Below are 25,745 nucleotides of genomic sequence, written 5' to 3' on the forward strand. Positions count from 1 at the left end.
GAACGTCGAGGGACATCGACACCATGACCTCGTGCACAGCGCTCTCGGCTGAGAAATGTTTTTTCTGAAGCAGCGAAGCTGGCATGATATGAATATCATAGATGAGGACTACGTTGGAGGACACAATCCATTCGAATGGCGTCTTCGTTCTTGGTGTGGCACGACCACGAGAGGCTGCAGGAACGCAGACGCTGGCCAGAGAGAGGAGAACAGTGCGTCCCACAGAGAACCACACTCAAAGAAAGCTTGCCAACCACGAAGCAAAGGTGCGAGAGTGCAGGGAGATGGACGCTGAGCAGCGAAAGCAGCATAGAGAGGTCCGGAAGCTGGAAAGCCCAGGAAGTTGCCAAAAGCACTGGGAGACCCGCAAGCAACCAGAGAGGGACGGCTCAGACCGTATAGGTAACAGGGTGGCTGATCTCAAGGTTGGGGAGACACAGAGGGAGCAGGAGGCAAGGGGAAAGAGACATGAGACATTAAACTGTGAGAATAGCCACGTGAAGGGTGTCTGGGACCCATTTAGTAAACAGCGACTTACATAAAATACGATCTCTGCTTATTGCCCCAACATCCACATACCTGGGCAGGAGAGTAAACCAAGGCTGTGGGGAACAGAGAAAGAGAACTGTGAAAACATACAACTGAAGGGGGTCTGTGACCCACACAGGGTGAACAAACTCCTGGGCATCACAAAAGGGAAATGAAACTTTGTGGATGCACGAAAGTATCAAGGATCTTAGCAGGTGAGTGAACCAAGATTGTGGTCAGGAGAAGAAGAGAGCTGGAACGTAATGAAGTGAAGGGGGTCTGATACCCACAAGGGGGACAAAAACCTCAAAGCATAAATATGAAGCTGGCATATTCAAGGGACCCACAACGACCTTGGCAGGTGAGTAAACCAAGGCTGTGGGTAAAAGAGAAGAGCGAGTACCCTACTTAGCAGGAGACTCAAACAAGTAAAGGGTGCTAAGGAAGGAGCAAACGAGTCTCCTCCACAGAAGGCGGATTAACAGAGGTACAGATACAGTGGAAAGACTCTGGAGAAAGGTACCCAAATCCTTGGGTCTTTGTGCAACTTGTACTTGTTTTCATATGCTAGAAAGACTCTGGGGAATCTTTTGCTTTTAGCGGACAAGATCGGGCTGCAGGTTGGCAGTCAAGAGACATTTTCCCCTTGCACATTATACATAGTTTAGCTTGTGCGGGACAGTATCGGTTTTGGACACAGGACGGCGAACTTTACTTTGGCTATACTGATGCAGGCAGTTTATTAGCTAGTTTTGTTGAGGCTGGGAAACCGACCCCTCTTAGAGGTAGGGTTAGATTTTCCTCCAATTCCCCCCCATTTTTGTTGTTAATCAAAGGTCTTTGCCAGCCAACATGACACCCTTGTGTCCGTCTCACACTCCTAGACCCTGCCAGAGTAAAGAAAAACTAATTGTTACGGTAAATCTGTAAATCTGCTTTTCCCATTTCAGATATGATCCTCCCCCAAGTAATGGGGGACATCTTGAAAGATATTAAATACGAGGGAGCAGATGCTAATATGCAGGGGCACATTGGTCACATTCTATGGTGTTTTAAATGCACTGAGAACCGGAGGACTGAAGGCTTAAAAAGACAACAGTCAAGAGTCAAGTTCCTAGGACTCGCAGGATCAAATGATGGAAAAACATGGACCAACTGCACATCTACCGATGCCAGATGGCACCACCTCTGTGCAGAGACAGTGGTGTTATCACAAGCCTTCTCCCCATTCTTTTCCGAGTTGGCTGCACCATTTGTGTGAATTGTTATAGGCAAATGAGTGGAATTGGACATTGGCATATACAGATGTACCGGCAATACTAAACGCAGTCTTTGTTTGATGTGACAGTTATGATTGGATCATACTGTGAATTAGACCTTCAAATGGATCCTGGTGAGACAATGGCTTTAACCCAAGTTGTGGGGGTCTGACATGGCTGGTAACGACTCGCCAGGCCAAGCCTCGAGGGCATCAGCGAAGGCTGGGAGCTGTTACCGGCCATGTCCACCCCCCAACAGCGGGGGTGAAAGAAATTCGCACCCAAGGGTTTATCTGCGGTGCAGATGGTTTATTTTATTTCCTCGGGAGATTGGCTGCGCATGCATGCAGCCAATCTCCCGAGGGGGGGAAAAAAAAAATAATAATTGGTGCAGGTTGCTACCTTAAATGGCAGCAAACCAGAACTTATGTTGGTTGGATCTAGTCAACAACTATCTAATTTAGCCAAGTGATTGGTTTAAAAGCCTCGGTCGATTTAGACACCAATCTTTAATAGAGCTGGGGGTCTCGAAGGTAGAAGAGAATTCTCCCTCAGAGAGTGAGAGACAGAACGCGGCTGGTGGAGGGTAATAGGAAGAGGCAAGGATGGAATATCAGCAGAGGAGTGAGAGCACGGAAGAGGAAAAGCAGTGATGGAGAAGTGAGGTAGTTGGGGAAGGTAATGAGAAGGGAGAAGGAGCATGTGAGGGAAGGGCGTAATAGGTTGGGGGCAAGAGGTGGGACAAGAGGAGAGGAGCACCTGGAGTGGCACGAGCAGCAGAACATGAATATCAGGAGGTGGTAGGGAAAGAGCATCAGTAGGTGACAGGAGGAGAATATGAGGTAAACGTCAGGTGGAGGTAGGAGAGAGAGGCAGGCTAGTAGAGTGGACGGGGAGGAGAGTAGAAAGTGAGTACGAGGATGAGTACAGAGGGTGGGAGGAGAGAGGCAGAGCAGGAGTGAGGTTGGTGTGTGAGAGAAAAGGAGAGTGGAGCAATCTTGTTTAGAATAACAAGGTCCTTTTCAGAACATCCCATGAGGGAGAAAGATAAATAAGGCCAAGGCGTTTAGGCATTACCTTAGACCAGAATTAGCTCTAGGTAGTAGCGTTTGTATTTCTGTTTCTGAAAGTTCTTTTGAAAGTTCTTTTGTGGAATAGGCACGCCTGGGTTAGGGCTGAGGGAGGCCACAGGAAGTTGGAGACTAGATCAAGGTCCTCCATGGGCCACATCCACCCAAGTAGAGTACATTCATTTTAAGACGTCCTGTTGAAACGTATACTCTTTTTTTCTGTGGACTATGGAGGATGCACTCCCTGCTTGCCCAGCTGGGGCTTGTACTTGGGGTTGCACACTTGCATCTGTTGTATTCTGGGGTTGCTGGGAGCTTTAGATTTTCACTTGTGCCGCTTGAGTTTCTTGCATCACTTGGGCAGTGCGTTCGAAGCTCAGCCTGGCACTTACTATTGGCATCAATGAAATCTTTTTCATTCACATCCTCACCTTCCCCATGATGTTCCTCCCTGCTTGTTGTGTATATATTTTTGTTATTAGAGCTGGGGAGTTAGACCTCCCTATTATGCACTGACCTTTCCTCTGCATCCTGCCACTCTGGTTTGAGCTTAAATAAAAACAATACATACCTGGGGTGGCTTTCATTAAAGGGATCTCTGGTTTTGCACTGCTTTGCTGACAGTCTAAGAAGGAAGCCTCATCTACTGTAAAAGTGTTAGAATCCTTGGATGTTGAGGGCTCATGTGGACCCTCTCCATAGGGATTCAATGGTTCAGGTTTGTGTGGATTCTGACCTCGACCATCACCAACCATTTGTTCCAGGACTTGTTTCTCCTCCTCATCAGGATGCAAAGGTTCAAGCTTGATGCTCTCAACTGTACTCGGTCCATAAGGAAACAGTGCTTCAATCTTGCAGTTCCCATCTGGGCTAAAAGGTTCTAGACTAGAGTTCTCATCCGGAGAAACTACTTCTTGTAAGACTTGGTTCTCCACTTCTCCCTTTTCATCAGGACACCATGGCTGATGCTTCAAGCCCACATTTAAGGGCTGTGCATCAGCAGGTGCTGGCTGTAAATACTTGATCACTGGTTGCCTCTGTGTATCAGTGAACACTGATTGCATTACATGGCTCTGTGGTCCCTGCCCATTCTTTATCAGTGGTTGCAACCCCTGGTTGTGCTGTTGGCCTGGTCCATCAGTACATGCTTGGTGAAGACGTAGGATATCAATGCTTGAGGAATCCCTATGAGTGGCTGGAGAAGATTGAGGAAATGCTGAGGAATCTCTGCCCGTTACTGGACCTACCCTTCCTGCACACTTTCTTAGGAAATCGTGTCCCTTTGTTAGCCAGATTTTCTCCAGGATCCCTGCGATCTTTTCAGGCATTTCCTCCACAGTGTTCTGCAAGTGATCCATTTTTGTGTCAACATGTTGCAGTACGGTTAAAAGCATTGTGTTGGGGCCATCCTCGGCAGGGTGATTTGACTGGAGGCCACTTTGATTGTATGAGAGGACACTGGGTGCTGCCCCGGTAGTGAATGTACTTGCAGAAGAGGTGTTTTTCTTGCCTCCTTCATTGTTGTGGGCCAGGTCACAGAAGGTCCTCTTATACATGGTGTCCGACATTGGTTGCTGCCAAAACTCTCAAACTAGTGTCCCTCTACAGACGTGATATGCTAGCCATCCAGGATTCCTAAGACGAAAGCGAAGGTACGACTCTTGCATTTCTGAATATACAGACGGGAGCAGTGGTAGTATTGCGCTCAGTAGATAAGGACAGCAGTTTTCTTTTTTCTTCATGAATCTTTTCTTCTCCCAGTTTAGATGTTTGGATGCCCAAATTGCAGGCCGCTGCAGAGGGATAAAATTAACAACGTCAATACACCTGGCAATGCTAAGTAAAGTTTCAAAAGACACCTCACATCTCTCCGGACCCCTGTGCTGTATGTTCAAACATTATATTAAACAGTGAATAATTGTTTTTAATGCTTTCATTCACATCATTCTTTGCGCACCTGGATGATGCGAAGCCCGCCATGAGGACTTCCCATTTGGTGCGGCCATTAATTGGTGAGGATTTAATAGGAGAGAGAGTAGGGATGAGGAGTCCATAGATCTGGAGAAGGGACAGAGAAGAGGAGATCAGTGAAGATCTGTCTGGAAGTTGTGCTAACATCATAGGTGTCTGCAATAGGTAGGCCAGGGTTAGGGGCAGGATATCTTTTTTATGCTTTTTTTCTTTCAGACTTTGTGAGAGGATCAGTGATAGTATAACAGTTAGAAAAAGCACAACTCACCAGGCAGCCTAGTAGCTGCGGGAAGCAAGAAACAGATTCACTGGGATAGCAATCCAAGCACACAAGCAATTTGTAGGGCACCTACATTCGAATTTGATACAAGGTACCGAGAACACACACAAATGGAAATATCAGTACATCTTTTTTAAAGGACAGAGGAGATGTTGGTAGAAATGAGTGAGAATAAGTAAGGTCTGGAAGGTAGAGCGATGTAGACACACTGTGGTCATACAGTTAGGGAATAGAGTATAGGCAGTCCCAATGCTCAGTCTTTACTCACTGGGAGTCTGTAGGATGCGGAGAGGTGCGGCCCAAGTTAGTCTTGTTGGAGGCAGTCCCCATGGCGGCCACTCCATGATTTTGTGGCCGAGGAGGGAACCCTCTGTTCCCTCCTAGGCCCTTACAGAGTCAGACAGGAGCATTAAACAAGGGCCTTGATGAGGGTGCTGGCTTTTGCCTGCCGGGTATCAGAATTGGGCCTGTTGCAGGTTAATGACCCAATCAGAGAGGAGGAGGCCGAGTGAGCAGGGCAGGCCCTCTGATGCCTGTAAATGCGGTGGCCATGATTGAGATTTGGAAAAAGGCTGCGGTTTCAGAGGAGCACAAGAAGTGCCTTGTGTTGCTGTGGGCACGAAGATTTGTAAATGGACATGAAACGCTGCCACACACAGAACGAGTGAGGGCATATTAATATGGCATTGTGGGGCTGGGGGTGCGCTCGATGGAAACATTTTAAAAAATGTGCGGACCCCACCAATTACCAATTAGGCCTTACCTCACTCCAAGGTTGTGCATAAACTGCTCCAGCAGCCTCGTGTGAAGGGATCAGGCCACAGAGGATCCTCTATGCTTGTTGTTGGCAGGGAAGTGGGTTTAGTCATTTATTTAGGTAGGTAAATCCCACCTTAGCATAGGGCAATATAGGCCTTACATCATTCTGGCATTTGAGTTAATAAAATCCTTGTTTTAACTTTGAATCTGTCGTCTATGTCTTGCTTCATGAAGCCTTCATAAATGGCGTCAGCAACAGGATGCCGCTCAACCAATACAAGTTGGGGAACCCTAAAATTTGAGAAGCCGAGTACCAGAGCATCAGACCCCTCAATAGCCACCAAGAGCTCTATTGGGTTTGAAATTTGTAGCAGTAGAGATGAGATTATTCCCCCCGGTGAAAGAAGACTGATGCTTACTGATTGGATTCCAATTCCACCCCCTGATACTTGCATCAGACTAGCACCCAAACCGTGGGGTCATCTTTGACTCCACTGTCTACTTTACCCCTCACATCTTGGACCTGGCCAAGAAAGCCCACTTCGAGCTTCCCCTCCTTTGACACATTCTCCCTTTCCTCACCTTTCCCCAGATGCTCAAGGTCTCCGGAGCTCTGGTCCTTTCTAGGCTGGACTACTGCCCCTCCCCATCTCCCTCGCTCATCTTCACTGCACTTGCACGCCAATGTCACAAGGCCTGGTAGGACCACGATTGTTTAATTACTGTTTTTTTGCTCCCGTTATTTACTCCCCCGTTTAGCTCTTAGAAACACCATTCTGTTGTATAGGCACCTAACAAATGCTCAATAAATAAACCCGTGCTAGAATGGAGGTTTGGAATTAATGTATTAGCCGGAGTGACCGACCCAGACTTTGGAGGTGCTGTTAAGGTGTTGTGACAAAATCACGGAAAGATCAATACCAAATCCATTAAGGGGATACAATTGCTCAAGGGTGTTGGAGACAGCAATGTTCCTTAAGGTGGAATCTGGAGACAAGAAAACCGGCAGAGGTACTCAAGGCTTCAGAGAGGCAGATGAGACACCCGATGAAAAGTTAGAACCTGAGACACTTCCAGACCTAGCCTTTGCCGAAAGGAACGATCCCTTGTTGGCTGAAACATTTTTACAAGTCCTATCTGAGCCAGAAAATCGTGAGAAAGAGGGACCCTTTTTCTTTTTGTAACATGGTGTTAGGGAGAATTCTCAGAAATGTGCTAATTCCTCTCTACCTTAGAGACCCCCCCCCCATCAACTTTGCTGCATTTTAGGACTATAATTTGTTTACCTGGAGAGAGCAAGACCCTTTTTCCCCCCACTCTCTCATGTATTTTAATGTTTTTTTGAACTCTTTCTTTTGGTTGTGGAGTGTGACAAACTCCATAGGCATCATCTTTTACATTGTGTCGGTTGCCAGACATTTGGTCGAAAAAAATTGGTCGACCAGTCAAATGGTCGAACCAATTTGATCGAAAACCAAATGGTCGAATTTTTTTATTTTAACCCTTTTTTTTATTTTTTTGGGGGGGTCCCCCCCAACCCCCTTTTTTTCTCTAAAAACCCATTTTTTAACTAAACGAAAACCCGAAAAATAAATATATAAATAAAAAAAAAAATTCGACCATTTGGTTTTCGACCAAATTGCGTCGACCAAATTGCAGTCGACCAGTTTTTTTTCGACTAGTTGTCTGGACACCATTGTGTCACACAGCACCTTCAGTGCAGTGGCACAGGGAAGTCTTCCAGACTTCCCAAAGGTTTAATAGGCTACTGTTTCCCAGAGCAGTGAAGTGAAATGAACTTTACTTACTTTTGTAGCTTTCTAGACCCAGCACACACTATCTTACAATAGGGTGCTGGAGGGGTCACTTAGTATCCCCATTGTCTAGTTTGTCATGTAACATTTTTATGTTACCCTTGTCTCGATGAATGGATGGTAGCAGTGGTTTACTTTTAACTACCATGGTGTGCGTTTACCACGGGCTGCGTTCACAGCTACAGTAAAGTACCCAAGGGTGCCATTTTTTGCCATTTCTTTGTGGAAAGGTCCTGCTTGAGATTTACTCTGTGCGCCAAACCAGGCTTGGTCCCTTTGTTCGTTTTGTCTTTGGCGGGATTCAAGAGTGAAGCACGCATCTGGATCCAGGGTGTCTGGCAGGGGCAGGAAGCGAGGGAGGTGCCCGAACCTCCCTGTGCTTAGTCTCCTAGGAGACAGGAATGCACGATTGGCCGGCTGGCAGTCAGACAAAGACAGCCACCCTGCTGGGCAACTGACAGGTAGGCTGGAATGAATGGGAACAAACTGCATAAAAGGCAAAGCCTTTTGGCTTGGAAGGAAGAGTCGACCACTGGACGAAGGAATCTGAAGAAGAACTTGAAGATGCCTGCTACAACTCCTTGCCCGGTGAAGCCCTGCTGCTGTGCTGAAACTCCAAATGTATCAACTAGAGAAGCCCTGCAAGGACGACTTCTGCCCTTGAGTTGGTGGGACCAATCAACACCAAAGTAAGCGACGTGGACATCCCCTCGGAGCTGGTTTAATTCCCACTGCAGTTGCTGCTGGAACCGAAGAGCCAGGGAGAGGAACACCAGGTTGTGTGTGTTGCTTTTAAGTTGGCTAAAACAGCTTACTTACTTACTTCACAAGCCTAACCAGCTTGTGGCCCTACTTGGATTTCTTCTTTTCTACAAAGACTTCTAAAACATTGTGAAAGACTTACCCACCTGTGAAATGGTTAATGTCTGGAAGGCAGACAAGGAGGGGCTGTCTGATAACATCAGGTGTCACGGCAGTAAAAAGACTACAATGGTGAATAACAGGAGGCGGTGCCTGGGTTTTGATGGTCAGATTAAATATCCAGTAGCAGAAGATACTTCATGTGAAGGTCCTTTGGTCTAAAGTGCCTGTTCGTGTTGCTGTTGCCAGGGAACAGCTGATCGAGACAAGGAGATCCGTTACGAGTGAGCTTATTGAAAGTGAAGTTACTGAATGAGTTCCCTTAACGTTATAAATTGAAATTATCCATGTTACCAAGCCCCTGAAGTTCAGAGTCATTACGTGACTGCATTTGGGAGCAGAGGAGCAGAGACGAAGCCCTGCTCATTAATACAAAGGTTGTCATTTGCAACTGTCAAGCTCTCTATAATATTGACAGGAGAAGAATATGTTCTGCCCTTAAAAGGCCTGGAGTGACTGCCAGCGGCCCAAGTCTTAATTAAGGACGCGGCAACGAAGAGTGCTGAACACAGAAACGGAGCGGCTGAAGGGGGCGTGTTCGCCCGCGTAAGAGCTGGGCTATACTGAGCTATTGACACTGATAGTACTTGCTTCAATGCCACCGCGAGGACATCTGCCAGTAATCAGAAGTACTGCAGCCTAACTGAAAGGACATCTGCCTGTAATCGGAGGTACTGCAGTCTAACAGAAAGGACATCTGATGTTGAGAGAGGGAAAGTGCAGCAAAGCTGAAAGAACTTATGCTAATGATTAAAAGCACTGCATGTAAGGAACAGGCTAACGCGCCCAATGATCTAAAGAAAAAGATTGTGTGACTGAACCTAATTCAGTATACAAACCTTGGTAAATATTACAAGGGTCAGCCTGAAACGTGACTGAGGCTGAAGGAACTAAGAAAGTGAATGCTAGTTGGGACCACTTATAAGAAAAGTGTGACTGAATGAAAGAAACTATAAGAAATAGGACATAAGCAGGTCTTGAAGAGGTAAATCTTAAAGAAATTGGTCTTGCCATCCATCTTGAGAAACGCAAAAGAGTGGAAAGCCAGAGACTGCCTTTGAGGTGAAAGACCACATTGAGAAGCAGCCCAGAACCCACTGTTAGAAGATAGACTAGAAGAACCTGGAGAAGGGAGAACGCCTGGGCCCCGGAGGCTTCCCCTATACATGTCGGGATTGGTGAAATCTTTGTTCTTTCAATAAAAGTTACTGTTTTACCACCTTGAAAAAGTGTGTTGGCCTTTCATTCCCACCCAGAAGAATTGACATCCTACCTCTGAGAAGTGCTTCAGCTCACCTAGACTTTTGCCCAATTGACTTTGGCCGAGCCTGGCTCCCTGAATGGCTCTTCTTCCCTCTGACATTGCGTTTGGTCTTCCTTCCAGGAAGGGGTTAACTAACTTTGCATTGGGGGGGGTTCCAAAGTACTTACCTGCTTTGAGAATATTTGTGAGATCTCTTGTTTTGTCCTAATAACCTTTTCCTTTGACATACTCTTAAGTCTGATTCTAAATGTAAACAGTGGTATATTAATGTCCACAGTGTACTAGTTACTAAAGTCACCCGAAGGTGTAGGAAGTGTGTGTGCCATCCCAAAAGGGTACTTACTGGTTTAGAAATATTAAGAGTGCATTTTGGAGTGCATTTGTGCGTTACTATTATATTGCCAACTTCTGAAGAAGGCTTACTCTAACTGACTGTTAAATTAATAATTGTTTAATAAAGAAATCTTGTGTGCAAGAGTTTATTTGAATACTTGTCACCGTGAATCTCTGTGTAACTCCTCTACAGCTCACATTGACTCCTCTTGAGATAAGCCTGGCAGCTCAATCACGCTACCAACCTGTGTAGTACAGACTTATACCAAAGGTTGGGTTCCCAATGCCAGGAGGTCAGGGTTGCTGTAGCGCACCCAAAGGGTACTGCATACAATCTTGCCTAACTCATGGGTCCTCACTATGGGCCTCATTACGACCCAGGCGGTAAGTTACCGCCTGGGCCGTGACTTTACCACCATGGCGTAAACTACGTTTACGCCATGGTGGTTGGCGGACTTACCGCCCCATTCCGAGGTTGGCGGGGCGGTAAGTCCCCAATCCCCATTTACCCTTCCCCATTCCCATTTTTGCCCCATAGGGCATAATGGGAGTGGGGAAGGCGTTAATTACGCCACCGTAAATTACGGTGGCGTAATTAACTCCATGGTCCCTTAGCGCCATGGATTTTAACACCTGCTAAAAGCAGGTGTTAAATCCGCCATGGCGCTAAGGGACCTCGTACTCAGGCGGTAAGGGTCGGCGCTGTTTACGCCGGCGTAAACCCCTTACCGCCTGAGTCGTAATGAGGCCTTTTGACCCTGGTGTTATGGGGTTAACGGCGCAGGTAGAGCCGCCAGCGCCGTTAACTCCATAACGCCTCATTACGAGGTCCACTCGTGGGACCCGCTCAGGACGGCTGGTTTTACCAGACATCCTTAGCGGGTCCCGCGAACAGCCCAGCATGCTAACAACGGGCCCGTCATTACCGGGCCCGTTGTTAGCATGCTCCCCATTCCCATTGAGCCCTATGGAGGCTTGAATGGGGATGTAGCGGGTCCGCAACCTCCTAGGTCGGAATGGCCTGCTATTTCCCCATTCAGGGAACCTGGACCAGAGTTTGGGGGCACCCATGCCCTTATTAAGGGCATGGCTACCTCCAAACTTGTAATAAGGCCCATGGACTTACATATAGGGGAGACACCACTTCAGAGGATTTGCTAAAAACACAGTTGGTTGTCCCTAAAATTCATAAGCAGGTGGTGCTAGAGATAGCACATTCACATCCGACAGGACATTCACATCTTCACATCTGACAGGAGGCTATCTGGGACAGTCGAAAACTCAGGCCCAAATACATGTTTTATTGGTCAGGAATTCACGCCGATATTAAAAACTTTTCAGGCTTGTAAAATCTGCCAGAAGATTAGCACTTGTATACCACCACGCGTTCCCTTGAATCCATTACCGATAATTGAGATCCCGTTCTCCCGGATTGGTATGGACATTGTAGGACTGCTAGAAACTGTCATACTGGGAAATAAATACATTCAGGTAATTGAGGACTATGCAACATGAAATCCAGAGGCTTTTCCCCTAAGAGCCAAAACCACACAACACATTGTGAAAAACCTTCTCCCCTTCTTCCCACCCCCCTCCCGAGTAGGGTTTCCAAGGGAAATATTAACTGACCAGGGCTCTACTTTCATGAGTAAACTGATGGGGAAAGTTAAAACAACTCTTACATATCACTACACTATGAACATCAGTGCATCATCCACAAACAGACGGCCTTGTAGAGAGATTTAATAAAACCCTAACGACCATAGTACAGATGTTGGTGGAGCAGGATGGTAGGAACTGGGATCAAATGATTCTACTGTCTTGGTTTTCAGTTAGGAAAACCCCTCAGGCCTCCAAAAGGATGTTCCCCCTTTGAACTACTTTACAGGCGGCAACCCTAGGACGTCCTGGATATGTTGGGGAAACTTGGGAGAGAGAAAACCCAATTCCACGATCCCAAAGAGCAACTAGGCTAAAAGAACATGTAACAGCCGTTAAATTCTTGGTACAGGCTCACATGGTTAAAGCATAGGAACAACAGAAGATAAAAAGGGGTTCTTTTAGATCCTTTTCTATAGGTCAAAAGTGCTAGTATTGTTACTCACTTCTAAAAATAAGCTTATATCCAAGTGGCATGGACCATAGGAGGTTCTGGAACAAATGGGTCTATGTAATTATAAAATCTCCCAGCCGGGCCGTCGTCTTAAAACCCAAGTCTAACCATATAAATATGTTAAAAGGATGGAAAGAAAATCCTTTAGAGTCCCAGGTCATTATATTAATTAGTAATATTGCTTTCATCTCCCCAGATCTTAGCCATAACCAAAAAATCTGTATGTCCTTATAAGACAGTTTACGGACGTGTTTAGAGAAGAGCCCAGAAGAGTGAAGGATATTCATTGTAAAGACTGGAGGGGGCGTCTGTTCTTCCGCTCTCTATATGGTAGAGGAGAGGCACACTGGACCCCAGCCAAGATTCTCTATTGTGGTAGCAATGGACGAGCAATCAAGGCCTAGCTTCTCGGGAGGTGATGCAGGCTGGTTCTTAAGTACAATGTAGTCCCCGAACCCGCACAAAGGAATGTCCACACACTGTATTACTGAAAACACAGTCTTTATATAATTAATATTCAAAGGTAGGCACACGATCACAATAACGCCCTTTGTACTCGGAAATCAACAATGATAAATATATACAATTCTAAAGTGGTACCACCAATGTTATCAAATCTCATTAAAGTGCATCAACTGCATGGTTAAAATGTCACACAGATCAATAACAAGGAAACCAGCAATAGAGATAGGAAGGAATGCAAGATGGCCGAAACAATAGGCAGAATACTGGCCCCAACCAATAGGCACAGTTGTGTGGAGACCCCCCCCCCCCCTGGGCAACCTGCAAAACAAAGCTATAGCACAAGCCCAGTCCATATACCGTTCAATAGCCCTATTTCCTCCTAGAATGTTTTACCCCCCTAATATACCTGGTGGAGTAGAGTTCTTCGAAGACGAAGACTGATCCTTCTTGAGTGACTCCCTTTCAAGCAGGAGCCACGGATCGTCGAGAGGCTTCGAAGATGGTGAACTTGTCGACGGCGGTGATGAGAAGTTCAAGGGTGCCGAGACCCCGATGTCGATCCAGGCGGTGCTCGTCAGCGACGTCCTGTGAGGATGAGGTGTGCGGGGCACCTCGGCGATGGATTGTTCAGGACCGCAAAGAGCTTCAGAAGAACTGTGGCCCAGCAAGGGCGTCGAGTCAAAGTCTTTGTGGCCTTCAGGTGGCGGGAAACCCACCGGCGGATTCTCCTCCACGCGTTGGTCATCCTCTACTTTATCCGGCGGGACTAAGCGGCCGACGTTGCAGACAAGGGAATCCTTGGAATCAAATGTTCTTAGGCAAAGGAGCGGGCTGCTCCGGTCGTCGGCAGCACGGCGTCAAGTGGTCCCCACGGCTGGGCAACACAACTTCGACGGGCCTCCAGCGGTTACACAAACCTGCGAACCCTGGTCGACGGCAATAGACTTCGATAGCGGCGAAGTCCGGGTGCTTTGCTTCGTTCTCCTCAGCGGTCCAGTCTCGTGTCGGCAGCCTTTCGAGGGTCTGACTTCCAGGGAGCTTCGGCGAAGGTTAGCGGTGCTCGATGGTCCTTCGGAGCACGGGAAGAGGGCGCCTTACCAGGTCCTCTCTCAGATCATCCTTGACGAGTTCGGCAGCTTTCAGATCAGGTCGAAGCAAATGCAACAGCAAGTCTTCGTCTTCCAGCTGGGCGTCGAGGATCAGCAGTTCCAGTTACTCTTCAAGTGTAGACACAGCTGCTGAACAATTTCCAGTGGTGAGAGGTCCCCAGATATACTATCTTGTCTCTCTTCCACATTGCTCGTCACTCAGCAGCCAATCATACATACAGAAGGGCAATTCATGCAGTCAGTCAGCCAATCAGGCACACAGTGCATCCAGGCAATCCTTCTCCCTCTCAGACACTCACAACAAGGAATGTGGATTGGGACGAGTACCCAGCCATTTAACACTACACACTGCATTCAGGCCAGTTTGGGGCAGAGCTGTCTCAGTCTTTGTCTCTCATCCCAGAAACCAGACAGCCACAAAAAGAAGTGCATATTGGTTACACACTCCATTCACCCAGGTCCCACCCACAGGAGGTACCCACAACATACAGTCACTGGGAAGGCTCCAGTCACTCTGGACTGGACTTCACAACAACACCATATATGGAACTTCCACTCAACAGCCAGTCAGGGGGAAGGGACAGAGTCAGGGCTTCCCAGGACTTTGGGAAAACAAGATAATAGGTAATAGAAAGCAAGTGGCCACAGGGGCCATCTTGTTTTCCATCCGGAATCAACTGATTCCAATGGCAGGGCCTGGGGATCCCCAAAATGGAGGATACTCAGCGCACCTGTCAAAGTCAGCATGGGGCTGCCACCAGCCTATACTCTGCGGGCCACCCACAAGTGCCCAAAAACATACACTAGGGGCACAGGGTTGTACCCCCACCCACGGGTGCCGTAAGGGTATCCCACGGGTCTGTTCACCAAACCAAAAGAGAGCTACACCGCCAGAGGTCCCACATGAACTTCTGCGCAGAAAATATGACAGAACACACAATAAAAAGGCAGTAAAGGACAAGGATACGGATGCCCTGTCCCTCCGATGCATTTCCAGTATCACATTCATCACCATAGTCCCGAAAAGATACCATCATCCAGGAAGTTAAGAACATGCTTGAGGCCAACATCATTGAACCTTCAAATAGACCCTGGTCGTCCTCGTGTTGGAGGCAAAACCCGATGGAAGTTGGAGGTTCTGTTTAGACTTTCGAAAGGTGAATGCCATCTCTGCCTTTGACACTTACCCAATGCCACATATTGACACTCTGATTGACCAGCTCCGTAATGCTGTCTACCTTTCAACAATACATCCCGTAAAAGGGTATTGGCAGGTTCTGTTACATGGACCCGATGAACAGAAAACTGCCTTGCTACTCATATAGGACTGTTTCAGTATAAGGTGCTGCTATTCGGCCTACATTGCCGCCAAGACCTGGAACGCTCTCCCTGCAGACAGAGCGAAAAACTCCCTCCCGATCTTTTGTAGGAAACTGAAGACCTCTTTCCTTGCCCATTAATGTGACCCCTGCGAATCCATGTAAATCTACTGCATTGCTACTGTACAAATACCATATTTCCCACTGTAAATAATGTATTCCTTGTTAATATTGCTTTAATTGTATTGTATTATTAGTAACCAAGATATGTCTTGAACAAGCGCCACGATGTCCCCGGGCTGACGTGCGCGCTACAAATCTGAATAAATAAATAAATGGCGCTCCTGCAAAATTCCAGAGATTAACGGATAAAATCTTGAAAATGTACGTAAGAGTTTTGCAGAGCCTATATAGACGACATTGCGATACATAGCAAGACATGGGAAGATCACTTGTACCACCTTTAGACAGTTATGAGTGTTGAGGAAAGCTGGGCAGACCGCGAACCACAGGAAATTTAAACTAGCCCAATCTGTGGTTAAGTATTTGGGTTTTTGTGGATAATGTGAGAGTCCAACCACAGCAGGAGAAAGTTACAGCTGTTCTCCATACCCCCACACCAAAAGCCAAGAAAGATCTGAGGGCCTTTTGGGGTTGATTACTCCTGCCAGTTCATTCCAAATGTATCCAGTAAAACATCTACATTAACTGATAAATTGAAAAATGCCGAGCCCTAAAAGATCACCCCAAAACATCAGACGGCAAGAGGACGAGATCTGTTACACGACCTTGAAACAACCCCTATGCTAGAGCCCTATTTTGAAAGTAGACTTTACCAAGGAGTTTATACTCAAGACCGATGCTTCCTTAATGGAACTGGGAGCCATTTTATCACAAAATCACGACGGATTGGACAGCCTATATTGACCATCAATCAGAAGTTGTTTCCCAGGGTGAAAAACTACTTAGTCATCAAGTTAGAGGCACTGGCAATCAAATGGGCAACGATAGATCTTAAATACTACGTTAGGTTAGCTGTATTTGTTTAGCGCACGTACGCCCGAAGGCATCATGGTGCTGGTGAGGTGAGGAGGAAATTCCAGGTAGTCCAGTTAGAAAAGCCAGGTCTTCAGCTTCCGACAGAAGGCAAAGTGGTCAGTAGTCTCCCGTAGGGGCAAGGGCAGCTCGTTCCAAGCATTTGCAGCAGCAACTGAAAAAGCATGTGCACCCTTTCGGGATAACCTGAAACGGGGCACCACCACCCGCAGGGCTGCTTGAGATCGAAGAGAGCAAGTAGGCAGGTAGCGGGAGAACATGGCTTGCAGAAATTCTGCTTCCATGCCGTAGAAGGCTCTGTGCACTATGCACAGACATAATCTGGTGGGCGACGGGGAGCCAGTGCAGTTGCCTCAACAGTGGTGTCATATGGGCTCCAAACGGCGGGCGAATAATAGATCTTGCCGCTGCGTTTTGGAGCAACTTCAGGCGACCAGTTAGGTAGCTGGGTAGGGCCAGATACAATGAATTACAATAGTCCAGAACACCAAGGACCAGCCGGATGCGGTTTGAGGACTCAACTGTCTCAAAAATGTGCTTCTGTGCAGGGCTCGTGTCCTTTGAAGGCCGACGGCCCTATGCTCAGGAGAGTGTTTGCAGGCAACAGCCTTGTCCTTAGTTCAGATACTCTCTGGCACTTCCCACCTAAGAAGCTTTCTGGCAGAACCTAGCAGGGCACGCTGTGTGCTGGATGGGTACTAGTTCTGGAGCTGCTGGACGGGTACTCTAAATCCAGTATTTCCCACAGTTCCCTGGGAGATTTTTAGGGGCAGGATCTTGCTTCCCTCTTGGCACTCCGGGCCTTCCTTCACTGGTGGAAAATATAAGGTAGACAGTACCTTCAGCTCTGGTTCAAATGAATCCTTCTTACTCCTTTCAAAGTTTTCAAATGATCTGCTAAGTGAGGGGTTCCACCCTCTTTTAAAGCCAAATGGGGCCCAGTGATTGGTGCAGGCTAAGCCTACCTTAATGAACCAATCATGGGTCCCCACCAACAATCTTCTGTTACGCAAGAGGTCAGGACCAGTGTTCTGCAACAGGACAGACAAGGGAGTGACAACATATACCCAAGTCCCACACATCTCCCTGTCTGTTGTAGATCAAAGTGTCTCTCTGGTTAACTGAGCCCCCTTACTCTTGATTTTAAGCGCATGGTTCCCTTGAAGTTTGTGCTGGGAGCGACACCCTGTCACCCACAAACCACATACTTCACCCTTCTGAAAGGGGTCAGCTCTGCAGGGATTTGCCTATGGTAAACTTTGAACCCAGACATGAATTTCACTGCCTTTCACTCAGAGGGGTGGGAATTAGCTTCAAGTTGACACATTGCATACCAAAGGGGTGTTAGCCCCACCTTTGCTGTTGTCTATTCCGGTAACCAAGCCCTTTCAGGCTTGCCATGATTCTCTCTCATTAGTATGCACTGCCACCAGCTGGAGGACATAGGAAAGCAGGTCCATGGGGCCTTTCATATTTAAATTAGGCTGCCCATGCTAGAGGAACATGTACTTGCCCTCTCCTTGAGATGCTTTGAGGTTCCCGGGACGGTCACATTCCAGCTGAATATGACGTGGAAGATGGTGCATGTAGGCCCAGTGTGACACGTTGTGTGGGACACAGATGACTATGTGTGGAATGGACTCACCCAGTCCTCAGAGGTTGGTCTGCCACCATTCCTTTTCATTATAAAAAAAAAACAGAAAAGAAAAAACAAAAAATAAGGCAAGCACACTCTCCCTGTGAGGATGGTTGAATTCCTCGCAGACAGGCTTCATGTGCATCCTCATGACAGGGGTAAGCATGTCCAGATGGAGGTTACCAAGTGTCGAGTCGGTACGAGAGTCAATTGAAAGGGTGGGAGGAGGAAAGAAGATAAATGAGGAATGGTTGCAAATGCAATGAGTGGCACATGCTTCATCGGCCGAATGATGGAGGAGACTGGCAGAGGCATTGCCAGGGGGCTAGGGGGCTCGGGAGCTCCAGATGGGAGGAGAGAGTGGTCAGACCAAGAGAGAGGCGCAGTTAGAGGGTTGGCTCCTGAGATGAGAGCATCCAAGGTGTGTCTGATAACAGTGAGTTGGGCCTGAGGGAAGAATCACATAGGTCGCGGAGAAGTGGGCGTATCCAGAAAGACAAGATGGATATTACAGACCCCAAAGAAAAGGAGACGTTTGGGGGAGGTCAGCCCATTCAGAGAGGAAAGGGAGGCGGATCCGTGGGGCCTATGGATAGTGGTGAGAGGGAGGGAGAGGGTAGGAGAGACACCCATCCTACAGGCAGGGCATTCAGAGGAAGAGTAGGGTGGGGTGGGAATGATGGAGGCAGCGGGGGGGGGAGGCTGGGGGTGGGGGGTGTAGGTGGTGCTGGTCAGGTGGACTGTGGCCTCTGGGCGCAGCTGCATGCACTGCCCCCCAGCCCCCAGAGTGCGGCGCACCTCCCTGCACAGGCAGGAGAGTGACGGGAATCATCATGCAAGGCGCCGCCGATACCCTGGTCCCCGCTGGGGGGGGGGGGCGGAGGCCGCGCTGCTGAGGGAGACACGGGGTAAAGGGGGCTCAGCTTTCCACTGCGGGCGCGCAAGGCTGGCTGCACGGTCAGAGCCGCCCAGCGCTGATACGGGGGGCGGGGAGGGGGGGTGCTAAATACACCTACCGGGCGCATAGAAGCGCTCCCGAGATGAGCAAGCGCCTGAGAGACCCCGGCGTGGAGGGACCTCCTTCCTCCGCGAGCCTCTTCCGGGGCACGCAGTGCGGCGTGCTGCGCGCAAGAGTCACGAGACTTAACGCGGATGCGTGTACACGTCACGCCGCATTAAAGCCATTTCAGAAACTATCGGCAAACTTTTAAACAGACACACAATGCTGTCAGGTCTCGCAGGGACTTTACAAGTGTTCTTGAGAATGAAATCTCCAGCAACCCCCACCTCCGGAGACGCTCATTTCCGGGCTCCAGCCTCCAGGCGCCGGCGGCAGGTGAGTGAGTGCGGCGCCCCCTCGAGGCTCCCGCGGGGAAGACACACGCCTTCCCCGCAGACACTGGGGAAGGGGGGCAGCAGCCTGTAGACACTGGGACAGCAGCTTGTAGACACTGAGGCAGGGGGGCAGCAGCCTGTAGACACTGGGGCAGCAGCCTGTAGACACTGGGGCGGGGGTCAGCAGCCTGTAGACACTGGGACAGCAGCTTGTAGACACTGAGGCAGGGGGGCAGCAGCCTGTAGACACTGGGGCAGCAGCCTGTAGACACTGGGGGGGGGCAGCCTGCACACAGAGGGGCAGCAGCCTGCTGACGGGGCGGGCAGCAGCCTGTAGACACTGGGGCAGGCGGGGGAGCAGCCTGTAGACACTGGGGGGGGCAGCCTGCATGCAGACAGGGGGGACAACCTGCACACTGGGGCAGGGGGGGCAGCAGCCTGTAGACACTGGGACAGCAGCTTGTAGACACTGGGGCAGGGGGGGCAGCAGCCTGTAGACACTGGGACAGCAGCCTGTAGACACTGAGGCAGGGGGGCAGCAGCCTCTAGACACTGGGACAGCAGCCTGCAGACACTGGGGCAGGGGGGTCAGCAGCCTGTAGACACTGGGACAGCAGCCTGTAGACACTGGGGCAGGGGTGCAGCAGTCTGTAGACACTGGGGCAGCAGCCTGCAGACACTGGGGAAGGGGGGCAGCAGCCTGTAGACACTGAGGCAGGGGGTCAGCAGCCTGCAGACACTGGGGCAGCAGCCTGTAGACACTGAGGCAGGGGGTCAGCAGCCTGCAGACACTGGGGCAGCAGCCTGTAGACACTGAGGCAGGGGGTCAGCAGCCTGCAGACACTGGGGCAGCAGCCTGTAGACACTGGGGCGGGGGTCAGCAGCCTGTAGACACTGGGACAGCAGCTTGTAGACACTGAGGCAGGGGGGCAGCAGCCTGTAGACACTGGGGCAGCAGCCTGTAGACACTGGGGGGGGGCAGCCTGCACACAGAGGGGCAGCAGCCTGCTGACGGGGCGGGCAGCAGCCTGTAGACACTGGGGCAGGCGGGGGAGCAGCCTGTAGACACTGGGGGGGGCAGCCTGCATGCAGACAGGGGGGACAACCTGCACACTGGGGCAGGGGGGGCAGCAGCCTGTAGACACTGGGACAGCAGCTTGTAGACACTGGGGCAGGGGGGGCAGCAGCCTGTAGACACTGGGACAGCAGCCTGTAGACACTGAGGCAGGGGGGCAGCAGCCTCTAGACACTGGGACAGCAGCCTGCAGACACTGGGGCAGGGGGGTCAGCAGCCTGTAGACACTGGGACAGCAGCCTGTAGACACTGGGGCAGGGGTGCAGCAGTCTGTAGACACTGGGGCAGCAGCCTGCAGACACTGGGGAAGGGGGGCAGCAGCCTGTAGACACTGAGGCAGGGGGTCAGCAGCCTGCAGACACTGGGGCAGCAGCCTGTAGACACTGAGGCAGGGGGTCAGCAGCCTGCAGACACTGGGGCAGCAGCCTGTAGACACTGAGGCAGGGGGTCAGCAGCCTGCAGACACTGGGACAGCAGCCTGTAGACACTGAGGCAGGGGGTCAGCAGCCTGCAGACACGGGGGCAGCAGCCTGTAGACACTGAGGCAGGGGGTCAGCAGCCTGCAGACACTGGGGCAGCAGCCTGTAGACACTGAGGCAGGGGGTCAGCAGCCTGCAGACACTGGGGCAGCAGCCTGTAGACACTGAGGCAGGGGGTCAGCAGCCTGCAGACACTGGGACAGCAGCCTGTAGACACTGAGGCAGGGGGTCAGCAGCCTGCAGACACGGGGGCAGCAGCCTGTAGACACTGAGGCAGGGGGTCAGCAGCCTGCAGACACTGGGGCAGCAGCCTGTAGACACTGGGGCAGGGGGGGCCGCAGCCTGCAGACACTGGGGCAGCAGCCTGCAGACACTGGGGCAGGGGGGTCAGCAGCCTGCAGACACTGGGGCAGGGGGGTCAGCAGCCTGCAGACACGGGGGAAGGGGGCCAGCAGCCTGCAGACACGGGGGAAGGGGGTCAGCAGCCTGCAGACACGGGGGAAGAAGGGCAGCAGCCTGCAGACACGGGGGAAGGGGGTCAGCAGCCTGCAGACACGGGGGAAGGGGGGCAGCAGCCTGCAGACACGGGGGAAGGGGGGCAGCAGCCTGCAGACACGGGGGAAGGGGGTCAGCAGCCTGCAGACACTGGGGAAGGGGGGCAGCAGCCTGCAGACACTGAGGCAGGGGGTCAGCAGCCTGCAGACACTGGGGCAGCAGCCTGCAGACACTGGGGCGGGACGGTCAGCAGCCTGCAGACACGGGGGAAGGGGGTCAGCAGCCTGCAGACACGGGGGAAGGGGGGCAGCAGCCTGCAGACACTGGGGCGGGGGGGCAGCCTGCAGACACTGGGGCAGGGGGGCAGCAGCCTGCAGACACTGGGGAAGGGGGGCAGCAGCCTGCAGACACTGGGGCAGGGGGGGCAGCCTGCAGACACTGGGGCAGGGGGGCAGCAGCCTGCAGACACTGGGGAAGGGGGTCAGCAGCCTGCAGACACTGGGGGGCAGCGGGGGAGCAGCCTGCAGAAACTGGGGCAGGGGGGCAGCAGCCTGCAGACACTGGGGTAGGGGGGTCAGCAGCCTGCAGACACTGGGGCAGCAGCCTGCAGACACTGGGGAAGGGGGGCAGCAGCCTGCAGACACTGGGGCAGGGGGGTCAGCAGCCTGCAGACACTGGGGCAGCAGCCTACAGATACTGAGGCGGCAGCCTGCAGACACGGGGGGGGGGGCAGCAGCCTGCAGACACGGGGGAAGGGGGGCAGCAGCCTGCAGACACGGGGGAAGAGGGGGAGCAGCCTGCAGACACGGGGGCGGGGGGGGCAGCCTGCAGACACTGGGGAAGGGGGGCAGCAGCCTGCAGACACTGGGGAAGGGGGGCAGCAGCCTGCAGACACTGGGGCAGGGGGGTCAGCAGCCTGCAGACACTGGGGCAGCAGCCTGCAGACACTGGGGCAGGGGGGTCAGCAGCCTGCAGACACTGGGGAAGGGGGGCAGCAGCCTGCAGACACTGGGGCAGGGGGGTCAGCAGCCTGCAGACACTGGGGCAGCAGCCTGCAGACACTGGGGCAGGGGGGTCAGCAGCCTGCAGACACTGGGGCAGCAGCCTGCAGACACGGGGGAAGGGGGGCAGCAGCCTGCAGACACGGGGGAAGGGGGGGAGCAGCCTGCAGACACTGGGGCAGCGGGGGAGCAGCCTGCAGACACTGGGGCAGGGGGGGCAGCCTGCAGACACTGGGGCAGGGGGGCAGCAGCCTGCAGACACTGGGGAAGGGGGGCAGCAGCCTGCAGACACTGAGGCAGGGGGGTCAGCAGCCTGCAGACACTGGGGCAGCAGCCTGCAGACACTGGGGCAGGGGGGGTCAGCAGCCTGCAGACACTGGGGAAGGGGGTCAGCAGCCTGCAGACACTGGGGCAGGGGGGTCAGCAGCCTGCAGACACTGGGGCAGCAGCCTGCAGACACTGGGGCAGGGGGGGTCAGCAGCCTGCAGACACTGGGGCAGCAGCCTGCAGACACGGGGGAAGGGGGGCAGCAGCCTGCAGACACTGGGGCAGCAGCCTGCAGACACTGGGGAAGGGGGGCAGCAGCCTGCAGACACGGGGGAAGGGGGGCAGCAGCCTGCAGACACGGGGGAAGGGGGGCAGCAGCCTGCAGACACGGGGGAAGGGGGGCAGCAGCCTGCAGACACGGGGGAAGGGGGGCAGCAGCCTGCAGACACGGGGGAAGGGGGGCAGCAGCCTGCAGACACGGGGGAAGGGGGGGCAAGCAGCCTGCAGACACGGGGGAAGGGGGGCAGCAGCCTGCAGACACTGGGGCAGGGGGGTCAGCAGCCTGCAGACACTGGGGCAGCAGCCTGCAGACACTGGGGCAGGGGGGTCAGCAGCCTGCAGACACTGGGGCAGCAGCCTGCAGACACGGGGGAAGGGGGGCAGCAGCCTGCAGACACGGGGGAAGGGGGGCAGCAGCCTGCAGACACGGGGGAAGGGGGGCAGCAGCCTGCAGACACAGGGGGGGCAGCGGGGGAGCAGCCTGCAGACACTGGGGCAGGGGGGGGCAGCCTGCAGACACTGGGGCAGGGGGGCAGCAGCCTGCAGACACTGGGGAAGGGGGGCAGCAGCCTGCAGACACTGGGGCAGTGGGGTCAGCAGCCTGCAGACACTGGGGCAGCAGCCTGCAGACACTGGGGCAGGGGGGTCAGCAGCCTGCAGACACTGGGGCAGCAGCCTGCAGACACGGGGGAAGGGGGGCAGCAGTGTCTGCAGGCTGCTGACCCCCCTGCCCCAGTGTCTGCAGGCTGCTGCCCCAGTGTCTGCAGGCTGCTGACCCCACTGCCCCAGTGTCTGCAGGCTGCTGCCCCCCTGCCCCAGTGTCTGCAGGCTGCTGCCCCAGTGTCTGCAGGCTGCCCCCCCTGCCCCAGTGTCTGCAGACACTGGGGCAGGGGGGAGCAGCTCAGACACTGGGGCAGCAGTCTGCAGACACTGGGGCAGCAGCCTGCAGACACGGGGGAAGGGGGGTCAGCAGCCTGCAGACACTGGGGCAGGGGGGTCAGCAGCCTGCAGACACTGGGGCAGCAGCGTGCAGACACTGGGGCAGGGGGGGCAGCAGCCTGCAGACACTGGGGCAGCAGCCTGCAGACACTGGGGCAGGGGGGTCAGCAGCCTGCAGACACTGGGGCAGCAGCCTGCAGACACGGGGGAAGGGGGGCAGCAGCCTGCAGACACTGGGGCAGCAGCCTGCAGACACTGGGGCAGGGGGGTCAGCAGCCTGCAGACACTGGGGCAGCAGTCTGCAGACACTGGGGCAGCAGCCTGCAGACACTGGGGAAGGGGGGCAGCAGCCTGCAGACACTGGGGAAGGGGGGCAGCAGCCTGCAGACACTGGGGCAGGGGCAGCAGCCTGCAGACACTGGGGCAGCAGCCTGCAGACACTGGGGCAGCAGCCTGCAGACACTGGGGCAGCAGCCTGCAGACACTGGGGCAGGAGGGTCAGCAGACTGCAGACACTGGGGCAGCAGCCTGTAGACACTGAGGCAGGGGGTCAGCAGCCTGCAGACACGGGGGCAGGGGGCAGCAGCCTGCAGACACTGGGGCAGGGGGCAGCAGCCTGCAGACACTGGGGCAGGGGGCAGCAGCCTGCAGACACTGGGGCAGCAGCCTGCAGACACTGGGGCAGCAGCCTGCAGACACTGGGGCAGGGGGAGCAGCCTGCAGACACTGGGGCAGCAGCCTGCAGATACTGGTGAAGGGGGGCAGCAGCCTGCAGACACTGGGGCAGGGGGAGCAGCCTGCAGACACTGGGGCAGGGGGGGCAGCCTGCAGACACTGGGGCAGCAGCCTGCAGACACTGGGGCAGCAGCCTGCAGACACTGGGGCAGCAGCCTGCAGACACTGGGGCAGGGGGGGCAGCAGCCTGCAGACACTGGGGCAGCAGCCTGCAGACACTGGGGCAGGGGGGGGCAGCAGCCTGCAGACACTGGGGCAGGGGGGAGCAGCCTGCAGACACTGGGGCAGGGGGCAGCAGCCTGCAGACACTGGGGCAGCAGCCTGCAGACACTGGGGCAGCAGCCTGCAGACACTGGGGCAGGGGGGAGCAGCCTGCAGACACTGGGGCAGGGGGGAGCAGCCTGCAGACACTGGGGCAGGGGGGAGCAGCCTGCAGACACTGGGGCAGGGGGGGGCAGCCTGCACACAGAGGGGCAGCAGCCTGCTGACGGGGCGGGCAGCAGCCTGTAGACACTGGGGCAGGCGGGGGAGCAGCCTGCGGACACTGAGGTGGCAGCAGCCTGCAGACACTGAGGTGGCAGCAGCCTGTAGACACTGGGGGGGCAGCCTGCATGCAGACAGGGGGGGGGGCAACCTGCACACTGGGACAGCAGCCTGTAGACACTGAGGCAGGGGGGGGCAGCAGCCTGTAGACACTGGGGCAGCAGCCTGTAGACACTGGGGCAGGGGGGGCAGTGGGTGAGCAGCCTGCAGACACTGGGGCAACAGCCTGCAGACACTGGGGCAGGGGGGGCAGCAGCCTGCAGACACTGGGGCAGGGGAGGCAGCAGCCTGCAGACACTGGGGCAGGCGGGGGAGCAGCCTGCGGACACTGGGACAGGGGGAGCAGCAGCCTGTAGACACTGGGGCAGGGAGGGCAGTGGGTGAGCAGCCTGCAGACGCTGGGGCAGCAGCCTGCAGACGCTGGGGCAGCAGCCTGCAGACACTGGGGAAGGGGGGCAGCAGCCTGCAGACACTGGGGCAGGGGGGAGCAGCCTGCAGACACTGGGGCAGGGGGGTCAGCAGCCTGCAGACACTGGGGCAGCAGCCTGCAGACACTGGGGCAGCAGCCTGCAGACACTGGGGCAGGGGGGAGCAGCCTGCAGACACTGGGGAAGGAGGGCAGCAGCCTGCAGACACTGGGGCAAGGGGGAGCAGCCTGCAGACACTGGGGCAGCAGCCTGCAGACACTGGGGCAGGGGGG

The 25,745-nt window shown here is 53.4% G+C and overlaps 2 protein-coding genes across 2 annotated transcripts in view; one reads left to right on the forward strand and one right to left on the reverse strand.

Annotated features, from left to right (window-relative positions):
* The window catches only part of LOC138564965 (zinc finger protein ZFP2-like), a 69,354-nt gene extending 50,353 nt beyond the window's left edge, over window positions 1-19,001 (reverse strand). The window contains exons 1-2 of the mRNA XM_069642945.1: window positions 18,914-19,001; window positions 3,429-4,650 (exon numbers count right to left, since the gene is read on the reverse strand). Coding sequence (XP_069499046.1) covers window positions 3,429-4,425 — 997 coding nt within the window. The 5' untranslated portion in view covers window positions 4,426-4,650; window positions 18,914-19,001. The remainder of the gene's footprint in view (window positions 1-3,428; window positions 4,651-18,913) is intronic.
* Window positions 19,002-19,107: 106 nt separating this feature from the next.
* Window positions 19,108-25,745, forward strand: part of LOC138564982 (uncharacterized) — a 49,666-nt gene continuing 43,028 nt past the window's right edge. Inside the window, exon 1 of the mRNA XM_069642946.1 lies at window positions 19,108-19,233. The gene's annotated coding sequence lies outside the window, so the exon portion shown is untranslated. The remainder of the gene's footprint in view (window positions 19,234-25,745) is intronic.

The sequence above is a fragment of the Ambystoma mexicanum genome, chromosome 1p, assembly GCF_040938575.1.
Source record: "Ambystoma mexicanum isolate Mex_15411 chromosome 1p, UKY_AmexF1_1, whole genome shotgun sequence".
Lineage (NCBI taxonomy): Eukaryota > Metazoa > Chordata > Amphibia > Caudata > Ambystomatidae > Ambystoma > Ambystoma mexicanum.